Raw genomic sequence first — 16745 nt, 5'->3', positions numbered from 1 at the left:
AGAAAAAGGTGCTGCAACTCACCATGAGCACCTCCCTTCTCATAATGGCAATGGCACCCACCTGAGAGGTGCCAGAACTGAGTTCCAGTGAGCTCTGGCTGAAAAAAGCCCTGAGCAGCTGCCATTTGTATCAGGAAGGAAGCTGAAAATAGGGGTAACTCTTCTCTACTGTTCACTTATATATGTTTATTGCAGTATTTATATCAGAGCCTGGCAATAGTTTTAATAAAAGTGGTTTGGATCCTAAGATATGTTAAGGAAGCTTCCAGCGCCGTCCTTCCCTATAGATCCCACTGGACCTCTTGAAAAGTCTCTCCAGAAAGCGGGGCCACCATCTGAGATAATGAAGCTCTGTATTTAGGAGCATAAAACCCAAGACAAATACAGTGGTACCTGTGGATACGAACGAGATCTGTTCCGGATCCCCGTTCGCATCATGAAGCGAACGTAACCCGCGTCTGCGGGTCGCAATTCACCGCCTCCATGCATGCACGTAACGTCATTTTGACTGTGCATGCGCAAGCGGCAAAACCCAGAAGTAACGCGTTCTGTTACTTCCTGGTTGCCGCGGAGCGCAACCCGAAAGCGCTCAACCTGAAGCATATTTAACCTGAGGTATGACTGTATATGTTTGAGAAGGCCTAGAACAACAGGAACATTGTGTCTGGACCACAGGAAGTAATAGTTTCACACTGTTCTGTGCTGATCAGGCCACATGTGGAGTGCTGTGGCCAGGTGTGGGCACCACATTTTAAGAACGACACTGACCAACTGCAGTGTCTCTGAAGAAGAGTGACGAGGACAGACAGGGATCTCAAAACCAAGTAATGGAAAGAGTTGAGTATGCTTAGCCTGCAGAAAAAAAGGTTTAGGGAAAACATGATCGTGATCTTCAAATACAAGTTGCACGTGAGTTGCAGGTCCTCCATGTGTCCTCCTATTTTCCAGCGACGTCCCTAATTTAGAGAAGCCATCCCAGTTTCTGATTTGATCCCGGAATGTCCCCCTTTTCCTTAGGATGTCCCTATTTTCATGGGAGAAATGTTGGAGGCTATGGAGTTATTTGACCTCCAAGCCGTCTGAAAGCAGTTCTGTATTGGGAAGTTTTTTTTAATGTTTAATGATGTTTTTATATATGTTGCAAGCTGCCCAGAGTGCTAAGGCAACCAATAAGATGTGTAAATAGTAAAATTATTTTTATGGAATGGGACGTCCCTATTTTCATCAGAGAAATCTTGTAGGGTATGAAGTTGGTGCAAATTTGTTAACTGTTGCTCCAGAGGCAAGAACTAGAAATGATGGACAGAAGTTTCCGGAAGCAAATTTCAGCTAAGGATTAAGAGAAGCTTCTAATGGTATGAGCAATGGACTAGGCATCCTCAGGAGATGTAGGCTCTTTTTTCTGGAGGTATTTAAGCAGAGGTTCAACAGCCACCGGTCTGGGAGTGCTGCAGTTGCATCCTTCATTGTGGATACTGGACTCAGTCGGGGGCTGGACAATGACAGCCAAGGTCCTTTCAAGTTCTGTGGTCTTATGAATAGAGGGTGTGCCATAGGAGACTGCTGAGGGAAATTCCTAGATTGAACAGAGAGCTTCCTGGCTTTCCAGAGAGGATTTCAAGGGGGAAAGAAAGGGATGGGACATTTTCCCTCCTTGAATTTCCTTAACTAACTTAGGATCCAACCCCGTCTCTTCCTAGAATGGATTTATCATAGTTCTTCTGTTCCTTCCACATGCCCCTATTTCTACTACCTAAAGTTTCCCCCCGTTTCAGAGCATTATGCTTCATCAAGGCTTGGTGTTCTATATACTTGGTTCTATGATTCTGAACAATACTTTCCATCAGTTTCCCCAGAAACATGAAACTAATTTCCAGGATCCTCCTGCCTCCCTTTTAAAAATTGCTGTTACATTGGATCTGAAGGACAAGTTATATATTTTCGTTAGAAGATCAGCTACCTCATATTTGAGTTCTTTGAGAACTCTTGCGTGGATGTCATCTGGACCCAGCAATTTTTCAGTTTATATTTTCTCTGTTGATGCTACTGTATTTAAATAACTTTTTTTTGGTCGGTCCTAATATTTTTAGCAATGTGTTCCTGTTCCACAAATTCTTTTTTTAGGATCCCTTACTGTCTGCTTACCATTTTGTGGCCAAATTTTGTGTTCCTTTTCATTCCCTTCATTTGAACAGTTTAAAACCTCCTTAGATTCCACTTCTTAACTGCACTGGCACCCTCTTGGTCTTCATGTTACCTTTACTGATCTGAGGCTTTCACTCCAGTTGAGTTTCTAATATTGTTTTTAAACTACTCCCTAGCATTTTGGAGCGATTGTTTCAGTTTCTCATTGAGCATAGGATGTTAACTATGCTATGCAGTGTGAGCCCTGGTGTAGCAGCTGCTAATTTTGTAAATTGTAAATTTTCTTCCCGTCCCAACTTCCAGTCCCACCTTACACACAAAATACATCCATGTATGCAAGATAATTTATTTTTCAATTTTGAAAGCTTGTTTACAAATTTCATTTGGAAAAGATCATTAAAAGATTCTGAAGGTGAGTTTGTGGAGTTCAACGAAAATCATAAGTGCCAAAAGGAGACCTATTTTATTTCATTCTTACACAGACAAGAAGCAGTGCAGTCATTCAGCATGTTTTGTTTCGTACATCCTTGTGACTTCACTAAGTCAGGGCAGTTGATGAACTTATCAGTATGTTTGCAAGGGTTGGCTGAAAGTGAAAAGAAGAACACACTACCATCAGTCTGGACATTAACAAAAGCAAAACATCCCCAATAGATTCAAACTCTAGGGACGCTTTCATTTTTAGTTCATATACTGAAGCTTAAGATCAAAACTGAAGATTATACAAAAGAAAAAAGAACACTGAACATATTATTTAACAGTTGTTCTAATGGATGTAATAATTAAATGCATAAACAGTTTAGCAGCCCTGACCGTAACTCGGAAGAAAAGGCCTGAAAAACAAGCCTTATGAGGAATGGTTGAGGGAGTTGGGTATGTTTAACCTGGAGAAGAGGAGACGGAGAGGTGATATAACAGCTAACTTCAAGTATCTGAAAGGCTGTCACATGTAAGATGGGGCAAGCGTGTTTCCTCCTGCCCCAGAGGATAGAACCTGAACCAATGGAGTCAAATGACAAGAAAGGAGATTCCGACTAAACATCAGGAAGAACCTTCTGACAGGAAGAGCTCTTTGACAGTGGAATGGACTCCCTTGGGAGGTGGTGGACTCTCCTTGCTTGGAGGTTCTTAAGCAGAGGTTGAGTAGCCATCTGCCCTGGCTGCCTTAGTTGAGATTCCTGCATTCAAGGAGGTTGTACTAGATGACCCTACCAACTCTACAATCCTATGATGCTGTGAAATTGGGCAGGCTTTCATTGCCACATCTTATGAACATTATGTAGAAATCCCTACATTCACCTTAAAAATTTAAAAGGTTATTGTGACTCAGGAGGCAGAAGCCTTTCCGCAGGTGGTATGACCTCCCCACCATCAATGGAGAAGTGATACTGCCATCAGTGCCAGTTTTGGGCAAGATTGTGTCCATTTGGGGCAAGATCTTTGGTGCTGATGGGAGCGCTGCTACTCCGCCTTTGGCAGATGTGTCAGGGTGCGCAGTAGCGGCAGGAGAAATTAGGTGGTGGTGGGAGTGGCAGCAAGGCAAGACAGAACTTCTCGTTTCACCTCTAGTGGTGAAACGGGATGTGCTGCCCCGGCTTCCATCAAATTCAGTGGGATTTTCTTCTGAGTAACTAGGTTTGGAATATGCTGGTTTTAGCATTCAAATTTAAAATATAATTGGTGATATCCCTTCCACTCTACAAATAACCTTGTAATCTTGGGGGAACAAAGATATCTATATATCTATAAAGATCTTCATAAGCAGCAGTGGATCTATGCCTGCCCATCTCCTGCTTTCTTCCTGGCTAAACTGTCCGGGCCGAGCATCTCTTTGGCAGTGCATTGTGCATGCAGCGCAGAAGTGTCATATCTGGATGCAAGACTTCCACATCACACCAGAAGCTGCTCCCAGTGCACATTGGGCCAGATCCAGAAGTAGGGCCTCTAAGCAGAAATCAGCACAGCTTTTCCTACTATCCCTTATACTAACTTGGTGACAGTTAACAGGCCCAATGGGTTCTGAATTCTAACCGAGTGCCCTTTCTAAAGAAAAGATGGAGAAGCTTTAATATTTGAAGTTATTTGTACGTACTGCATAATTTGTTGTCACAAGCATGACGGCAGTCCCCGCAAGATGGTCCAGACTTATATGGGGTTTTAAGTAAGCCTTGTATGTTCCCTCTGGAATGAGAAATGCAAAAAAGTGCACAGTTTTTTTTATTTATTTCATGAAATTTATATAAATATATATATTTTTTTAAAAACCCCAAAGCAGCTCAGTCCTGGTATGCTGTAGCCGTTTGTTTGTATTCAGAGGGAGCAATCTAGTGGCGTCAGTTCAGTAATGCTGTGCTCTAGGTGCCAGTGGGAATGGAAATGAGGCTGGGATGCCTAGGCTGGAGAGTGAAGAAGTCTTGCCTGTAGAATTACTAGAAAGGCAGGACATCACATTGGGAGGGATAAAACACAACTACTTTATTTTCCTATGTGCAACCTAAGCTGCTTGCACAACACCACATCCCTGTTTCTAAAGAGGGAAGGGTGACAACTCAACACCCAGAACAAGCCAATGCAAATGAACTTAATGAACACAGCATGTTGTAATTTGGATTATTCTAATGTTCTGTGGAGATTATTCTGTCCGTTGACAATCTGCTATTAACTCCCTTTATCTTGTGGACCTCCCAGTGTTATGTAATCTCTCAGGAATGTTAATAGCTGGATACCTCTTCCATAGGGCTGGGGCTGTATCATCAGTAAAGAGAATCTCACGGGCGTTATTCACAGACTGTACCATATGTGCCCACTAGCAATGCAACAAAATATGATCAAGGGGTTCCTGTATCTCCATACACTTTTCAAGAGAATCCTTTACCCTCTTGGGTAAAACTTCCTGGGTTCTGAACTTTGAAGAATTTGGCTCTGCATTGCTTGTCAAAGATGCCAGCCTTTGTTAAGCCCCTTGAACAGGGCTTTGCAGCTGCCACTGGTCCACCTAACAGAGGTGCCTGAAAATCTCTTTCAGCTGAGCCAGGTCTTTGTCTGCCCCCATCTGCTTCTATATAACATTAGGTGTAGGGCAGGCAGGTGTGGCTTGGCTTGGCTGAAATATCCTGGTGGGTCAAACAGGGAAGCCAGGTTGGAGGTTCCCAACACTGGTTTAGAGCAAACTTAATAAATATGTAAATGAATAAAAAAGAACATTCTTTTCTGAGGCACTGTGGCTCACTTAATGCTGAATATGCTGCTGGTGTGAATTGGTGGATGACGGAAGCGATGGGCACTAAGAGAGGAGGATTGCAAGGAGTGGGGGCGCTGCCTTTTGTGCCTTTTCACAGTATTAAAGCAAGGTTAAACCATAGCTAAGGGACGTGGGTGGCGCTGTGGTCTAAACCACAGAACCTAGGGCTTGCCAATCAGAAGGTCGGCGGTTCGAATCCCTGCAATGGGGTGAGTTCCTGTTGCTTGGTCCCTGCTCCTGCCAACCTAGCAGTTTGAAAGCACATCAAGTGCAAGTAGATAAATAGGTACCCCTCCGTCGGGAAGGTAAACAGGGTTTCTGTGCACTGCTCTGGTTTTGCCAGAAGCGGCTTAGTCATGCTGGCCACATGACCCGGAAGCTGTCTGCAGACAAACACCAGCTCCCTAGGCGAGTAAAGCGAGATGAGCGCCGCAACCCCAGAGTCATCCGCGACTGGACTTAACGGTCAGGGGTCCCTTTACCTAAACCATAGCTAAACTGGTGCACCAAACCTTAACAGGACTAAAGGTACCAACTGTTCAGGAGGACTCCCAAAATAAAGTTTTCCAGAGATTGCCAGAAAATTATTTTGGGATTTTGACTCAGTCAAACACAACACAACACAACACAACACAACACAACACAACACCAGCTGCTGCCACCTGATTACCCAAGGTAATAGGAATGACCTGGCTGTTTTTGTTTTCTAGCTGGCTAGCAACCATTGACATCCCAAGTTACTGCTTTACTAGTGTGCAAACTTCCTGTGGCTGTTATGAGAGTTGTTCCATTCCGTTTTTATAGTCTAATGTATTTCATATTTATGTTTAAAATGTGTTGTTAAATCCCCTGAAGACGTTGTGTAACAAACAGCCAACAAGCTCAATAAATAATTGAATAGTACATACGCAGGACAGTAGTGGCAAAAGTAGAGGTATTTCAAGCGGTTTTGAGGGCAGTGGGCAGCGTAACAACCAAGTCTGTAAGACCTGTACCAAACCACCTGCAGATATAAAAACATCCACACAAGAAAATACGTTAGAATCTAACTGTTTTCATAATGAGCCAGAAAAACATACATTTAACACCAGCATTAAAAATAAAAATAAAACAACCCCTAGATTTCATCACTTTGTGTTGTTTTATTAGGAGCACCTTGAAAAGGGGGTATGACACTAAAGAAATAAACAATTTCCAAGTAACAATTCCAATAATTTTTTTCCTCTGGGAGATGCAGCTCAGAAATGTATACAGCTGTGAATGTGAATGGTATCACGGAGGTCTGAAGAAACCACAGAAAGAAAGGCACAGCAGAGATAAAGACAATCCATTATCTGAACTTCCTATGTGAAAAATATGAAAAAAGTGCTGGGTGAAACACGTGGAACACAGCCACCCCTTCTCAGTTTCCTTTCCTTCTGTGAGGTCCCAGGCAGCAGCAAGCCAAGATGTGAGTGGGCTATCAGGCATGGATTGACTAGCTGAACCATGCGCTTGACAAAGATACAAAACGGTGTTTGAGTTACCTGAGTGTAATGGCCAATTACGGCCCCTGGACGGACTGCTCCAACACCGTACTTGAAATCTTTCACCTCGTTGTACCAAGATTGAATCACGTCATTCCATGAAGTAGCGTGAGATGATGCATATATATTTTCACCGCATGAAAAGCCATCTAGAAGTGGAGACGGGAAGCATTAACAAAACTCATGATTCCTGACCTAGGAAATTCTGTAAACAAGAGGAGTCATGCAATGCTTCAGGGGAACATGCTGCAACAGGTAAAAGCTTGTTTATTCAAGCAGATTTGTTCAGCCGAAAAGGAGAGATTTTATTTACCGTATGTAACCCATTTGAGCCAGTGCTTGAACAACACAGAATCTTTGCTTAATTGGGAATGATAAATCTTATAACTACTTTGATACAATTCTATTTGGGATACCTTTTGATGTTCCATGTTTCTTGCTTAGCGTTTAGGAGTCATATCTGATTAAACTGGGAAGCAGCTGTTCAGTTTTAAACTATGGGGTGAAAGGGGGGGATATAAAATATAAACTGGGCATACTAAGGGTGGTGATTGATGTATAATTGCCCAGGTATTTGTCTTTATATTAAATGTTTGTTACACAAGAATATATTTATTTCAACCAATATTATAATTCCTGTTTAGAGATAGAAGTCTTTGTTTCAGTACGGTACATTCTTAGCTGGAAGCGTTTCAGTTTAAAGTGTTGTAACAGGTAGAGAAAAACGGAACTCCACGTCGGTGGCACAATGTTATATCACACATACAGTGCATATAAATCACTTTTTCTTTACCAGTCTAGCTGAGTCCCAGATGTGGGCAGAATTTGTGGTTTACATTTGATATGGAAAACTGAGTTGCAATGAAAGGTAGAGGAAGAAAGAAGAGTCTGCATTTTGGTACAAGCAATAAATAATGAAGGATTAATTTTAACGAGTAAACTTATTCAAAGGTGTTACCAGAAAGAAACATTTGCCAGTTACTTTTAGTAAATGTTAAATGAGCTTCCTTTTCATGTGGTTTTGATTCTTTGGTGACTATCCATAGGCTCACTAGAGCAAATTAAAATATTCTGAATTTAGAACCTGTTGGCGTATAAGACATTAAATATATCCATGTTTTATACAGCCAAAAAAGGTTAATCTCAGCTGTGCTGTATAAATTGCTCAATAGCTGGCATCCTTTGATGAATTCCAAAGTAATACCTTCAGATCAGCTGAAGAAAGTAGAAGCTGAAAGGTCTTGCTTTAAAATGTTACCATCTCTGAATTGTTAGTGACTGCAAAAGATTTATTGTTTTAGTGATTAACTACATACTTCCAGGATCTGGAATGAACATGTATGAACTGCTGTGTGATGCTTTAAAAACTGTATGCATCTATGGTAGATGCTGCATGTATAGAGGCAAAGGTAGGCTGATTTCTGAGTTTGGATGTTAGAAAGAACTCGAACATTCCTCTGTATTATTCCCTTTTTGTGGCATTCTTCCAGTGTGTGTTTTTTTAAAAAAATATGCTTTTTAAAAATTATGCTCAGACTGACGACTGCAAGGTTGTTGAAGGAATAAGTGAATGCTGATTGAATGTGGATTATATTATTGATCTCTCTAAAACATTTCTACAGTGCTTACTAACAGCTCTACTTGCCAGCAATTCTTTGGTCTGGTGGGCTGTGGGCAAAACGGCATTTCTTTGCCACGCGTTCGGCATTTGCTCTTGCAGCAGGACTCCATTCCTAAATGAAAAAAGATGTAGCAAAGGTGAGAATGGAGGCATACTGCAAAAATGGAGAAGATAATATCTGTCTGATCGCTTGTCACCTTTCAGCTTTCTTCAAAACCTTGATGTGTATGTCCATGTGTGCATGCATGTTCCCCTTTAATGATAGTTATTTTGTGGCTGGGTCATGGCTTGAATATATGAAGGAAAAACAGAACTGTGCCGTCCTTTCCCATCACTCTTTCGTTCTTGGGAGCCAGTCCCAACCCAGCACTTGCCCAAGATATCTTGGCACCTGAGACAAACCACAAAATGGTGCCCCCCACTAGGAAAGAAGGGGGGGAATGAGGTTCTACATCAGAAAAAATGGGGGGGGGGGGATAAAGATCAACATTGGGAACAAGCGGGGAGTGAAGAACTGCATTGGGAACAAGGGAGGGAATCAAATCAGCCTTACCTGATGGTTGAGCTGGTAATCAAAGGCTCCCATGGGGGGGAAGGGGCCATCTCTGAATCATGCCAGGTGGGTGCAGAGCCCAGGAGACCCCAGAGGGCAGTCCCAGCTATTTCCTCCTTAGAAGTAGGAGGAGATGAGCAGTCCCTCCTATTTGCTGAGGGGTCACTATGGAAGCGGCATGGGGGGGGGGTACCAAGGTGGTGGCAGACCTGTCCTCCAAGGAAGGCACTACAGCCGCCTCTGTGGCAGCAGTGACAGGCAGCATGTTCCTTGGAGTCAGAACTGCTGCCCCTGTGGATTTTGCTGCCTGAGGCGCTTGCCTCAGTTTGCTTCATGGGAGGGCCAGCTCTGCCCCAACGCCTGGATGATCTTATCCATGGTTTAGCATCACATCTGCCTGACTCCTGTCAGCCCTGCTTAATGGCAGGAACCATCATTCAAACCCTGATTAAGAGACTGATGCGGGTGGCGCTGTGGTCTAAACCACTTAACCTCTTGGACTTGCCGATCAGAAGGTTGGCAGTTTGAATCCCCACAACGGGGTGAGCTCCCTTTGCTCTCTCCCAGCTCCTGCCAACCTAGCAGTTTGAAAGCATGCCAGTGCGAGTAGATGAATAGGTACCACTGCAGCAGGAAGGTAAACAGCATTTCCGTGCGCTCTGGTTTCTGTCACTGTGTTCGGTTGCACCAGAAGCAGTTTAGTCATGCTGGCCACATGACCCGGAAAGCTGTCTGTGTACAAACGCCGGTTCCCTCGGCCTGAAGCGAGATGAGTACCACACCCCATAGTCGCCTTTGACTGGACTTAACCATCCAGGGGTCCTTTACCTTTTACCTAGGAGACTGAGTTAGGCACTCTCAGCTACTACTAAGTTACTACTGAAGGTAAGTGCATATTCCTAGCCCACTACATGGACAAGTGGAAGAAGGGAAAGCATGCATGGTGTTTTTTCTCCTGATTGGACAAGAACATGTAGGAAGTTAAAGCAAGCAAGGGCTGGATTATATCTGTCCAAGGGAACACAAAGCGCAGAGGTGAGAAGCGGCATCAATAGACTCTGAGCCTGCACTATTATTACTAATGATTACCGCAACTCATTAAGCTGAACCTTGTTTGCTTAACATGAATCGGCACAACTTCCTTAAGCTGACTCTAATATCACAAGCTAAGAACCCCCAGCCAGCCAAGTGACGAGGCACAGGGGTAGCCTCGTTAGAGTCTGGTTCCCCATTTGCATTGCATTTCTGTTGAAATCATACTGATTAGTTCTACATTCGCACTTATACATATGAATTGGCATATGCAAATATCATGAGCCTGCTTGTCCTTTTTAAATTAAAATATGATGTTTAAATGGCATTCCCTTTGAAATGCAAATCTGCTTGTGAGCCTCATTCTTGAAGTGATCAAGAACAAGTTTGCTGCCTGCAAGAAAGTGTACTAAACATGCAAAGCACTTGCCAATGTACCTGGAACTATGAATTTCACCTCTTTCTATCTTACCATCTTCAGCATGTTGCTTGCAGTCGGCTTCACTTCTCTCCGCAGGGCATTGTGCTTGTCAAGAATTTGCTTTTGGTCACCTGGTCCAACCGCTAGTGCATGTGCCTAAAGTGAGAGAGTGATTAAATTCCTCCTGCATTTATTCATAATATATTACACCAATATAATTTTAGCACTGTTTCTGTAAGAATCATGGCCATGGTGAAAACATGCCATAAATGAAATCTGACATAAACAAAATCTCAGTTGTAAGCTGTTGTAAACTGTTGGGCAATGCCGTGGCATTAACTTCTCTCTGACGTACTCTGGATAAATCCACAGTTATTGAAATCAACTTCCTCCATTAAGTATAATCTTCTTAAAATTTATTGTCTTCACAGATGAAGCAGTGAAGCACATTTTGGCTAATTAAAGAGAATGTTTAGGTTGACGAAGCTCCAATCCCATATTTGAAAACAACCCAGCTAAATTTAGTAACTTTTCATGTCCCACTGACTGAGATAGGAGAGTTAAGCATCTCTCAGTATTGCTACACTACACGACGTAAAAAACAACAACACTCTACCCTTGAAGCAGGCTGTTGCAGCAGAGCAGCAAGACTCAGCAACACGATGAGCAGGATCATCTCTGAAAACAAAATAACACTGGAGATATTATCTTAGAGTTTCTGTTTAGATAAAGAACGTACTTATTGAAACATGGTGCCACTCTTCTGAGTAGTAGTTTAAATTTCAAAATGCTCATGTGGCTCCACATGAGAAAATAGATTTGTGCCTCCTAGAACAGGGCAGGTGGCAGATCAGAACCTGCTGGAAGATCTCTGCATGCAATGGATGAATAAGGCTTGTTTAAGAGTGGCAATTTATTTTAGCAGATTTATACCACACCCTCCCAATGAATGTACAATGCTTAAAATAGCTTACAATTTGCTGAAAAGTTGCCCAAAGTTTCTAACTTGCCCAAAATCAGGCAGTTAGAAATAATTATTGACCTGTAGTAACTCGGATGCAAATTTGTATTTACACACACTGTATTTACACATACAACACGGGTGGCGCTGCGGTCTAAACCACTGAGCCTCTTGAGCTTGCCAGTCAGAAAGTCGGCTGTTCGAATCTGTGTGATAGAGTGAGCTCCTATTGCTCTGTCCCAGCTCCTGCCAACCTAGCAGTTCGAAAGCAGACCGGTGCAAGTACATAAATAGGTACCGCTGTGGCAGGAAGGTAAACGGCACTTCCATGCGCTCTGGTTTCCATCACAGTGTTCTGCTGCGCCAGAAGCGGTTGAGTCATGCTGGCCACATGACCCGGAACACTAGCTCCCTTAGCCTGGAGCTAGATGAGCACCACACCCCATAGTCACCTTTGACTGGACTTAACTGTCCAGGAGTCCTTTACCTTTACCTCCCATGAGAAAGCATGACAGTAAACTTTTGTAAAACATACATTAGATACACCCCCAGCATTACAGCCAATGAAGACAGATGGCTTAAGTGCTGATTCTTCAGTAGGAATTTGATCAATGCATTCTCCTGAGCAATTATTTTTATACAATTTATCTTACTTAACTCTCCTAGCAACCTTCATGTAGGTGGTTATGGAATACAGCGGGCTAATGTATAGGTTAACAAACACGCCCCCCCCCCCCCGCTTAAACCGTACCTTATTATTTCAAGGAAGACTTGAAGTACCTTCTTTGTAGCTTCAAAGAGGTTATGGAAATCAACGGGCGATGTTATGCTTATATACCTCTCCTGTTTCCTGCTTTGCAGAATGACTCAGTGTCCAACCGTAAATTACACACCTCATTGACCAGTCAGAAGTTTGAATCTGTCACATGTCTTTTTAACAATGTTTTATTTCCTGAGAAATTCCAACCAGCATCTTATGATGGATTGATATCTGTGCCTTTTCTTTATCCTGTGGCATCATTTTATCGCTGGTAGATCTAAACACATCATTGACTCAATATACAATGTAATGAGAGGAATTCACAAGCTATTGCTGCTACCAAAGAGGTTTCTACCTTCCTTCTTTCTGTGTATGAAGTAATGCACTGGTGGTGCCATAATCTAGTAAACAAGGATGTACGGTAAGTGTTTTTAACCTGTTGCTGCAGATGTTGAAGTGATAGGAAATCTTCTTGTTTTGAAAGTTGGACCCATTCCCTCCCTCTCCTGCCCCACTCATTTGCTGATTCCCGCATCTATTGATGCATTGATGGCACTCAGCTGGTATTCCTGGAGATGATGTTATCACACGCCAACGGCCATTTAAATCTTCAGTATTTGCTTATGTTCAATTAGCATCACAGTGGGGATATAATTTCTGCAAATACTTCCTGTTGCATGTGCTCAGTTCTGGATTACCCAATAAGCAGACTAAGAATGTCCTTACGGAAACAGCAAAGCAGAGGCACCATAAAATAAATAATAAATGAGAGGATTTTGTTGCTGTTGAAAGAATTTAATACAGTGGTACCTTGGGTTACAGACACTTCAGGTTACAGACTCCGCTAACCCAGAAATAGTACCTCGGGTTAAGAACTTTGCTTCAGGATGAGAACAGAAATCGCATGGTGGTGGTACGGCGGCAGCAGGAGGCCCCATTAGCTAAAGTGGTGCTTCAGGTTAAGAACAGTTTCAGGTTAAGAATGGACTTCCAGAATGAATTAAGTTCTTAACCTGAGGTACCACTGTATTTCATATTTCTTTAAAAACACTGAAGTAGTCACTGCGGGGAAAATGTTTGTTAGACTTCCTTACACTCCACACACTCTCCACCCACTTTTCTCTTCCTTTTTTTTTTTTTACTTCCCCCCCACCTAAACCACAGGGCGTCTTGCTCAAGTAGATAGCGGTAATGTGACGAAATCAGATCCCTGTCATGTGTTGTAACATAACTATGTGTTATTATTGATATAGTCCTCTGAGTTATGCATATAATCTTATCGAGTATTTGAAAATCCATACTGCTGAAGAAACAGAATATCAAGTGCTACATTACCTGTGCTGAGTTTGCAGAGGTCAGTTTCACGCTGTCCTCTGTGGCTGCCCCTAAGCTGTGGCTCCCCTTCCCCACAGAAGTGTGCCTGGCACATTCATGATACAGAATGCTGAAGACACATCCCTTGACCCCGACTTATTTTTATGGTTGTAACACAAACAGGCCTAAAGTGGCTGTGAACAGAGGAGCAAAAATGTACAGTGGTACCTCAGGTTACATACGCTTCAGGTTACAGACTCCGCTAACCCAGAAATAGTACCTTGGGTTAAGAACTTTGTTTCAGGATGAGAACAGAAATTGTGCTAAAGTGGTGCTTCAGGTTAAGAACAGTTTCAGGTTAAGAACAGACCTCTGGAACGAATTAAGTATTTAACCCGAGGTACCACTGTATTATCATTACAAAGTTTAACGCTAATAAGACACAATATGACAATCCAGTTGATTTGTTTTGATGATACAGACATCCATTCATTTTCAAGTCATTGTAAATTAAACTTACAAAATTCTGAAATGGACTTTAAAAACAAATCACTTGATACCAGTTGGCTAATATATATAAATCTGACTCTGGTTTTATAGATATGGGTACAGCTGCCCACAAACCTGACCAGGCTGTGACAGGTGTGAAGTTACCCCTTTCTCCTAAGATGGAGGGGACACACAGAGAGACACCTTGTTCCCCATATTGTTCTGTAACCCAAGTCCAACTGTACAGTTAAACACACCTCCATGGCCTTCTAACATTTTTTTGTTCTTTTTAAAATCTGAAGCATTAATCAGGGCAATGCCTTTTCTCTTCCTGGTGCAGAACTGCAGAGAGAAGGAAGCACTGAGGTGCTCATTAACATTTCAGACTCTGCCAGCAGATCACAGGGATCACACAGATACTGATCTATTGAGCCTCTTCCCATAAATGAGTCCTGGAGTTCCTAGATTGATACTGCCAACTCTATGTCTCTTAGAAGGGAATTCCACAAGGTAGGAGGTTTTTTTAAAAAATGGTTCCACTGAGAAAAGTGAGAAATTTTATGGCTACTGCCGACTTGCCTGCAGAAGACATATCAAAAGATATATTGCCTTATACTGACTGCAAAGAAAGCCCAGTACTGCGAGGAAATTATGAAAAAACAAGCCAATGGCAGTGCGATAGGAACAGCCCTGAACTTCAAAGACAAATTTCTGATATCTATGCTGTAATTGAAGTTGAAGCTAATATGAAGAGGAGAGGTGAAGAAGCACCAGGTAGATTTTCTTTTCTAAACTATATGCACTTATCTGATGAACAATATATTCTTACAATGATGCAATATGGAATGATGGAACACAGTGTGTATTTCCACGTGTGCGGAGGGTGTACAATGTATTTTTCTAACAAGTGCCCTGCCCTTTTTCTCAGCTAAACAGAATAAAAAACTCTCAGGACGGACTTGATTCCCTTTCTGTGCTGTGTAGGGAAGCAGACATGCAGCGGTGGAGCAAGCTGATCGGGTATTTGGGGCAGTGGGCGGGGCCAGCTGCCCGTGGGGCGAGCCGGGGCAGGACGCTCCGCGGGGCCTCCAAGGAGAAGAATTTGGATTTGATATCCCACTTTATCACTACCTTAGGGAGTCTCAAAGCGGCTAACATTCTCCTTTCCCTTCCTCCCCCACAAAAAACACTCTGTGAGGTGAGTGAGGCTGAGAGATTTCAGAGAAGTGTGACTGGCCCAAGGTCACCCAGCAGCTGCATGTGGAGGAGCAGGGAAGCTATGACTAAAAGATTTGGTTAAAAGCAACCTATGTTTGGAACATTAAAGACATTGGTCTCTTCTCAGGCAAAGTGTTATACATCCCCCCGCCTCATAATATAAGAGGAAACTTTGTCTAGGACTGCCTCCACTGATTGCAATTAATTATATTAAAGAGATTATGAAACATTGCTGGTTACTTTGTCATTATGGAAACAATATGGGCTGCTTGAATTAGCTAATAAATGAAAAGGCATCAAAAACATATCAGGAAATCAGAAATGAAACAGCAATCCCCAAGTTAACCCCCCCCCCCAATATTTGCAAAAAAAACAACAACAAAAAACCCTTCAGATTATTTCAAAAACAGGGACAAATCTGGTGGGTAAACACCCTTGAAACCTTCATGATTCAGGATCATAAGAACTTGCTTAATAGGTTGGGCCTAGTTGGAAGTCAGATGTGTTTGGGGCATTAAAGTGTGCCCAGCAATTGTGGTTTCCTCATGGCTCCTGCTCCAAGGGTTATCATAATCCATGGAGATGGGTTGGCAGCTGCAGAAGCTGGGGTGACTGGCAGGTGTGGTGGCCTCATCAAGATCACCATGGTGTATGGCCTCTGGGAGCTGGTGGGCATCCTGGCCAGCTTCCCCCACAACAGTGTGCTGTTTGGAGCCCCTTTGAGGCAGCAGGGTTCAGTGGTTGCAGGCTCTGTGGGGGTTTCTCCTGGGTTCCCTACATTCCCCTTCTCCTCCCCCTATTGTGCAGCCCATCAGGGGGCAGTTTTCAGTCCTCCCTGCTCCATTCAGGGAATGCCGGGTGGTTTTTCTCTCAGTTGTTTTATTGGAGCTACAGGAATTCCCCTACCAGTCAGTTGTTATACACCTACACTTTACAGGGATGCATACATACTTTACATGGTTACATGCACTACAAGTCATCCAATGGGGGCTGCGTGATGACAACCTTACATTTTTATGCATATAGGAAGAAAGGCAGCACACTTGGACAGTGAATGAAATAGTATGGACACAGAGGAAAGTGCTTAAACAAACACACTCCAGTATACAGTTAGATTGTCCTACTCTGGCCAGTGTCAGGCTAGCAGCAGGTACAATAAGTTTGTTTGATTTATTCTGCTGACCTGGGAGCCCCTTACCTTCTTGAGTCCCTAGTGGGACTTGGGTACAGACATGCTGTTGTTGCTCAGGGTGCTCAACACCTGCTGCCGTCTGGCAAAATATCACTTTCATGTTTTGGCTTTCTAAATGTATGGATGCTTGGATTATCTTTCAAGTCAGTGAAGGCAGGGCTGAAGGCACTTCCCCAGACAGTGGTCACCCTATTTGATGCAAGTCTTAGGAACCCCTGCTTGGATTTACCACGCGTCACTTCCAGCGGGTGGGCCGGAAGTATTTAGATTGC

General features: G+C 43.0%; 1 protein-coding gene and 1 long non-coding RNA gene across 2 annotated transcripts; one reads left to right on the top strand and one right to left on the bottom strand.

The window, feature by feature from the left end:
- The first annotated feature begins 35 nt into the window (after positions 1–35).
- LOC310675269 lies at positions 36–6771 on the top strand. Its single transcript, XR_014510014.1, has 2 exons — positions 36–154; positions 6536–6771. It is a non-coding gene; the product is annotated as an uncharacterized lncRNA (long non-coding RNA).
- LOC310675220 (serotriflin-like) lies at positions 2478–12347 on the bottom strand. The gene is made up of 8 exons (XM_083435483.1): positions 12252–12347; positions 11156–11217; positions 10591–10695; positions 8558–8645; positions 6913–7061; positions 6295–6389; positions 4238–4326; positions 2478–2731 (listed from the first exon to the last, which is right to left on the bottom strand). Exons 2-8 carry the CDS (start codon positions 11213–11215, stop codon positions 2604–2606), a joined length of 714 nt encoding a protein of 237 aa, XP_083291609.1. The 5' UTR covers positions 11216–11217; positions 12252–12347; the 3' UTR covers positions 2478–2603.
- Between the last annotated feature and the right edge of the window lie 4398 nt (positions 12348–16745).

The sequence above is a fragment of the Podarcis tiliguerta genome (genome assembly GCF_965153285.1).
Source record: "Podarcis tiliguerta genome assembly, chromosome: 3".
Lineage (NCBI taxonomy): Eukaryota > Metazoa > Chordata > Lepidosauria > Squamata > Lacertidae > Podarcis > Podarcis tiliguerta.
Note: the sequence above shows the minus strand (reverse complement) of the source record. Positions and strands in the feature narration are given on the sequence as shown.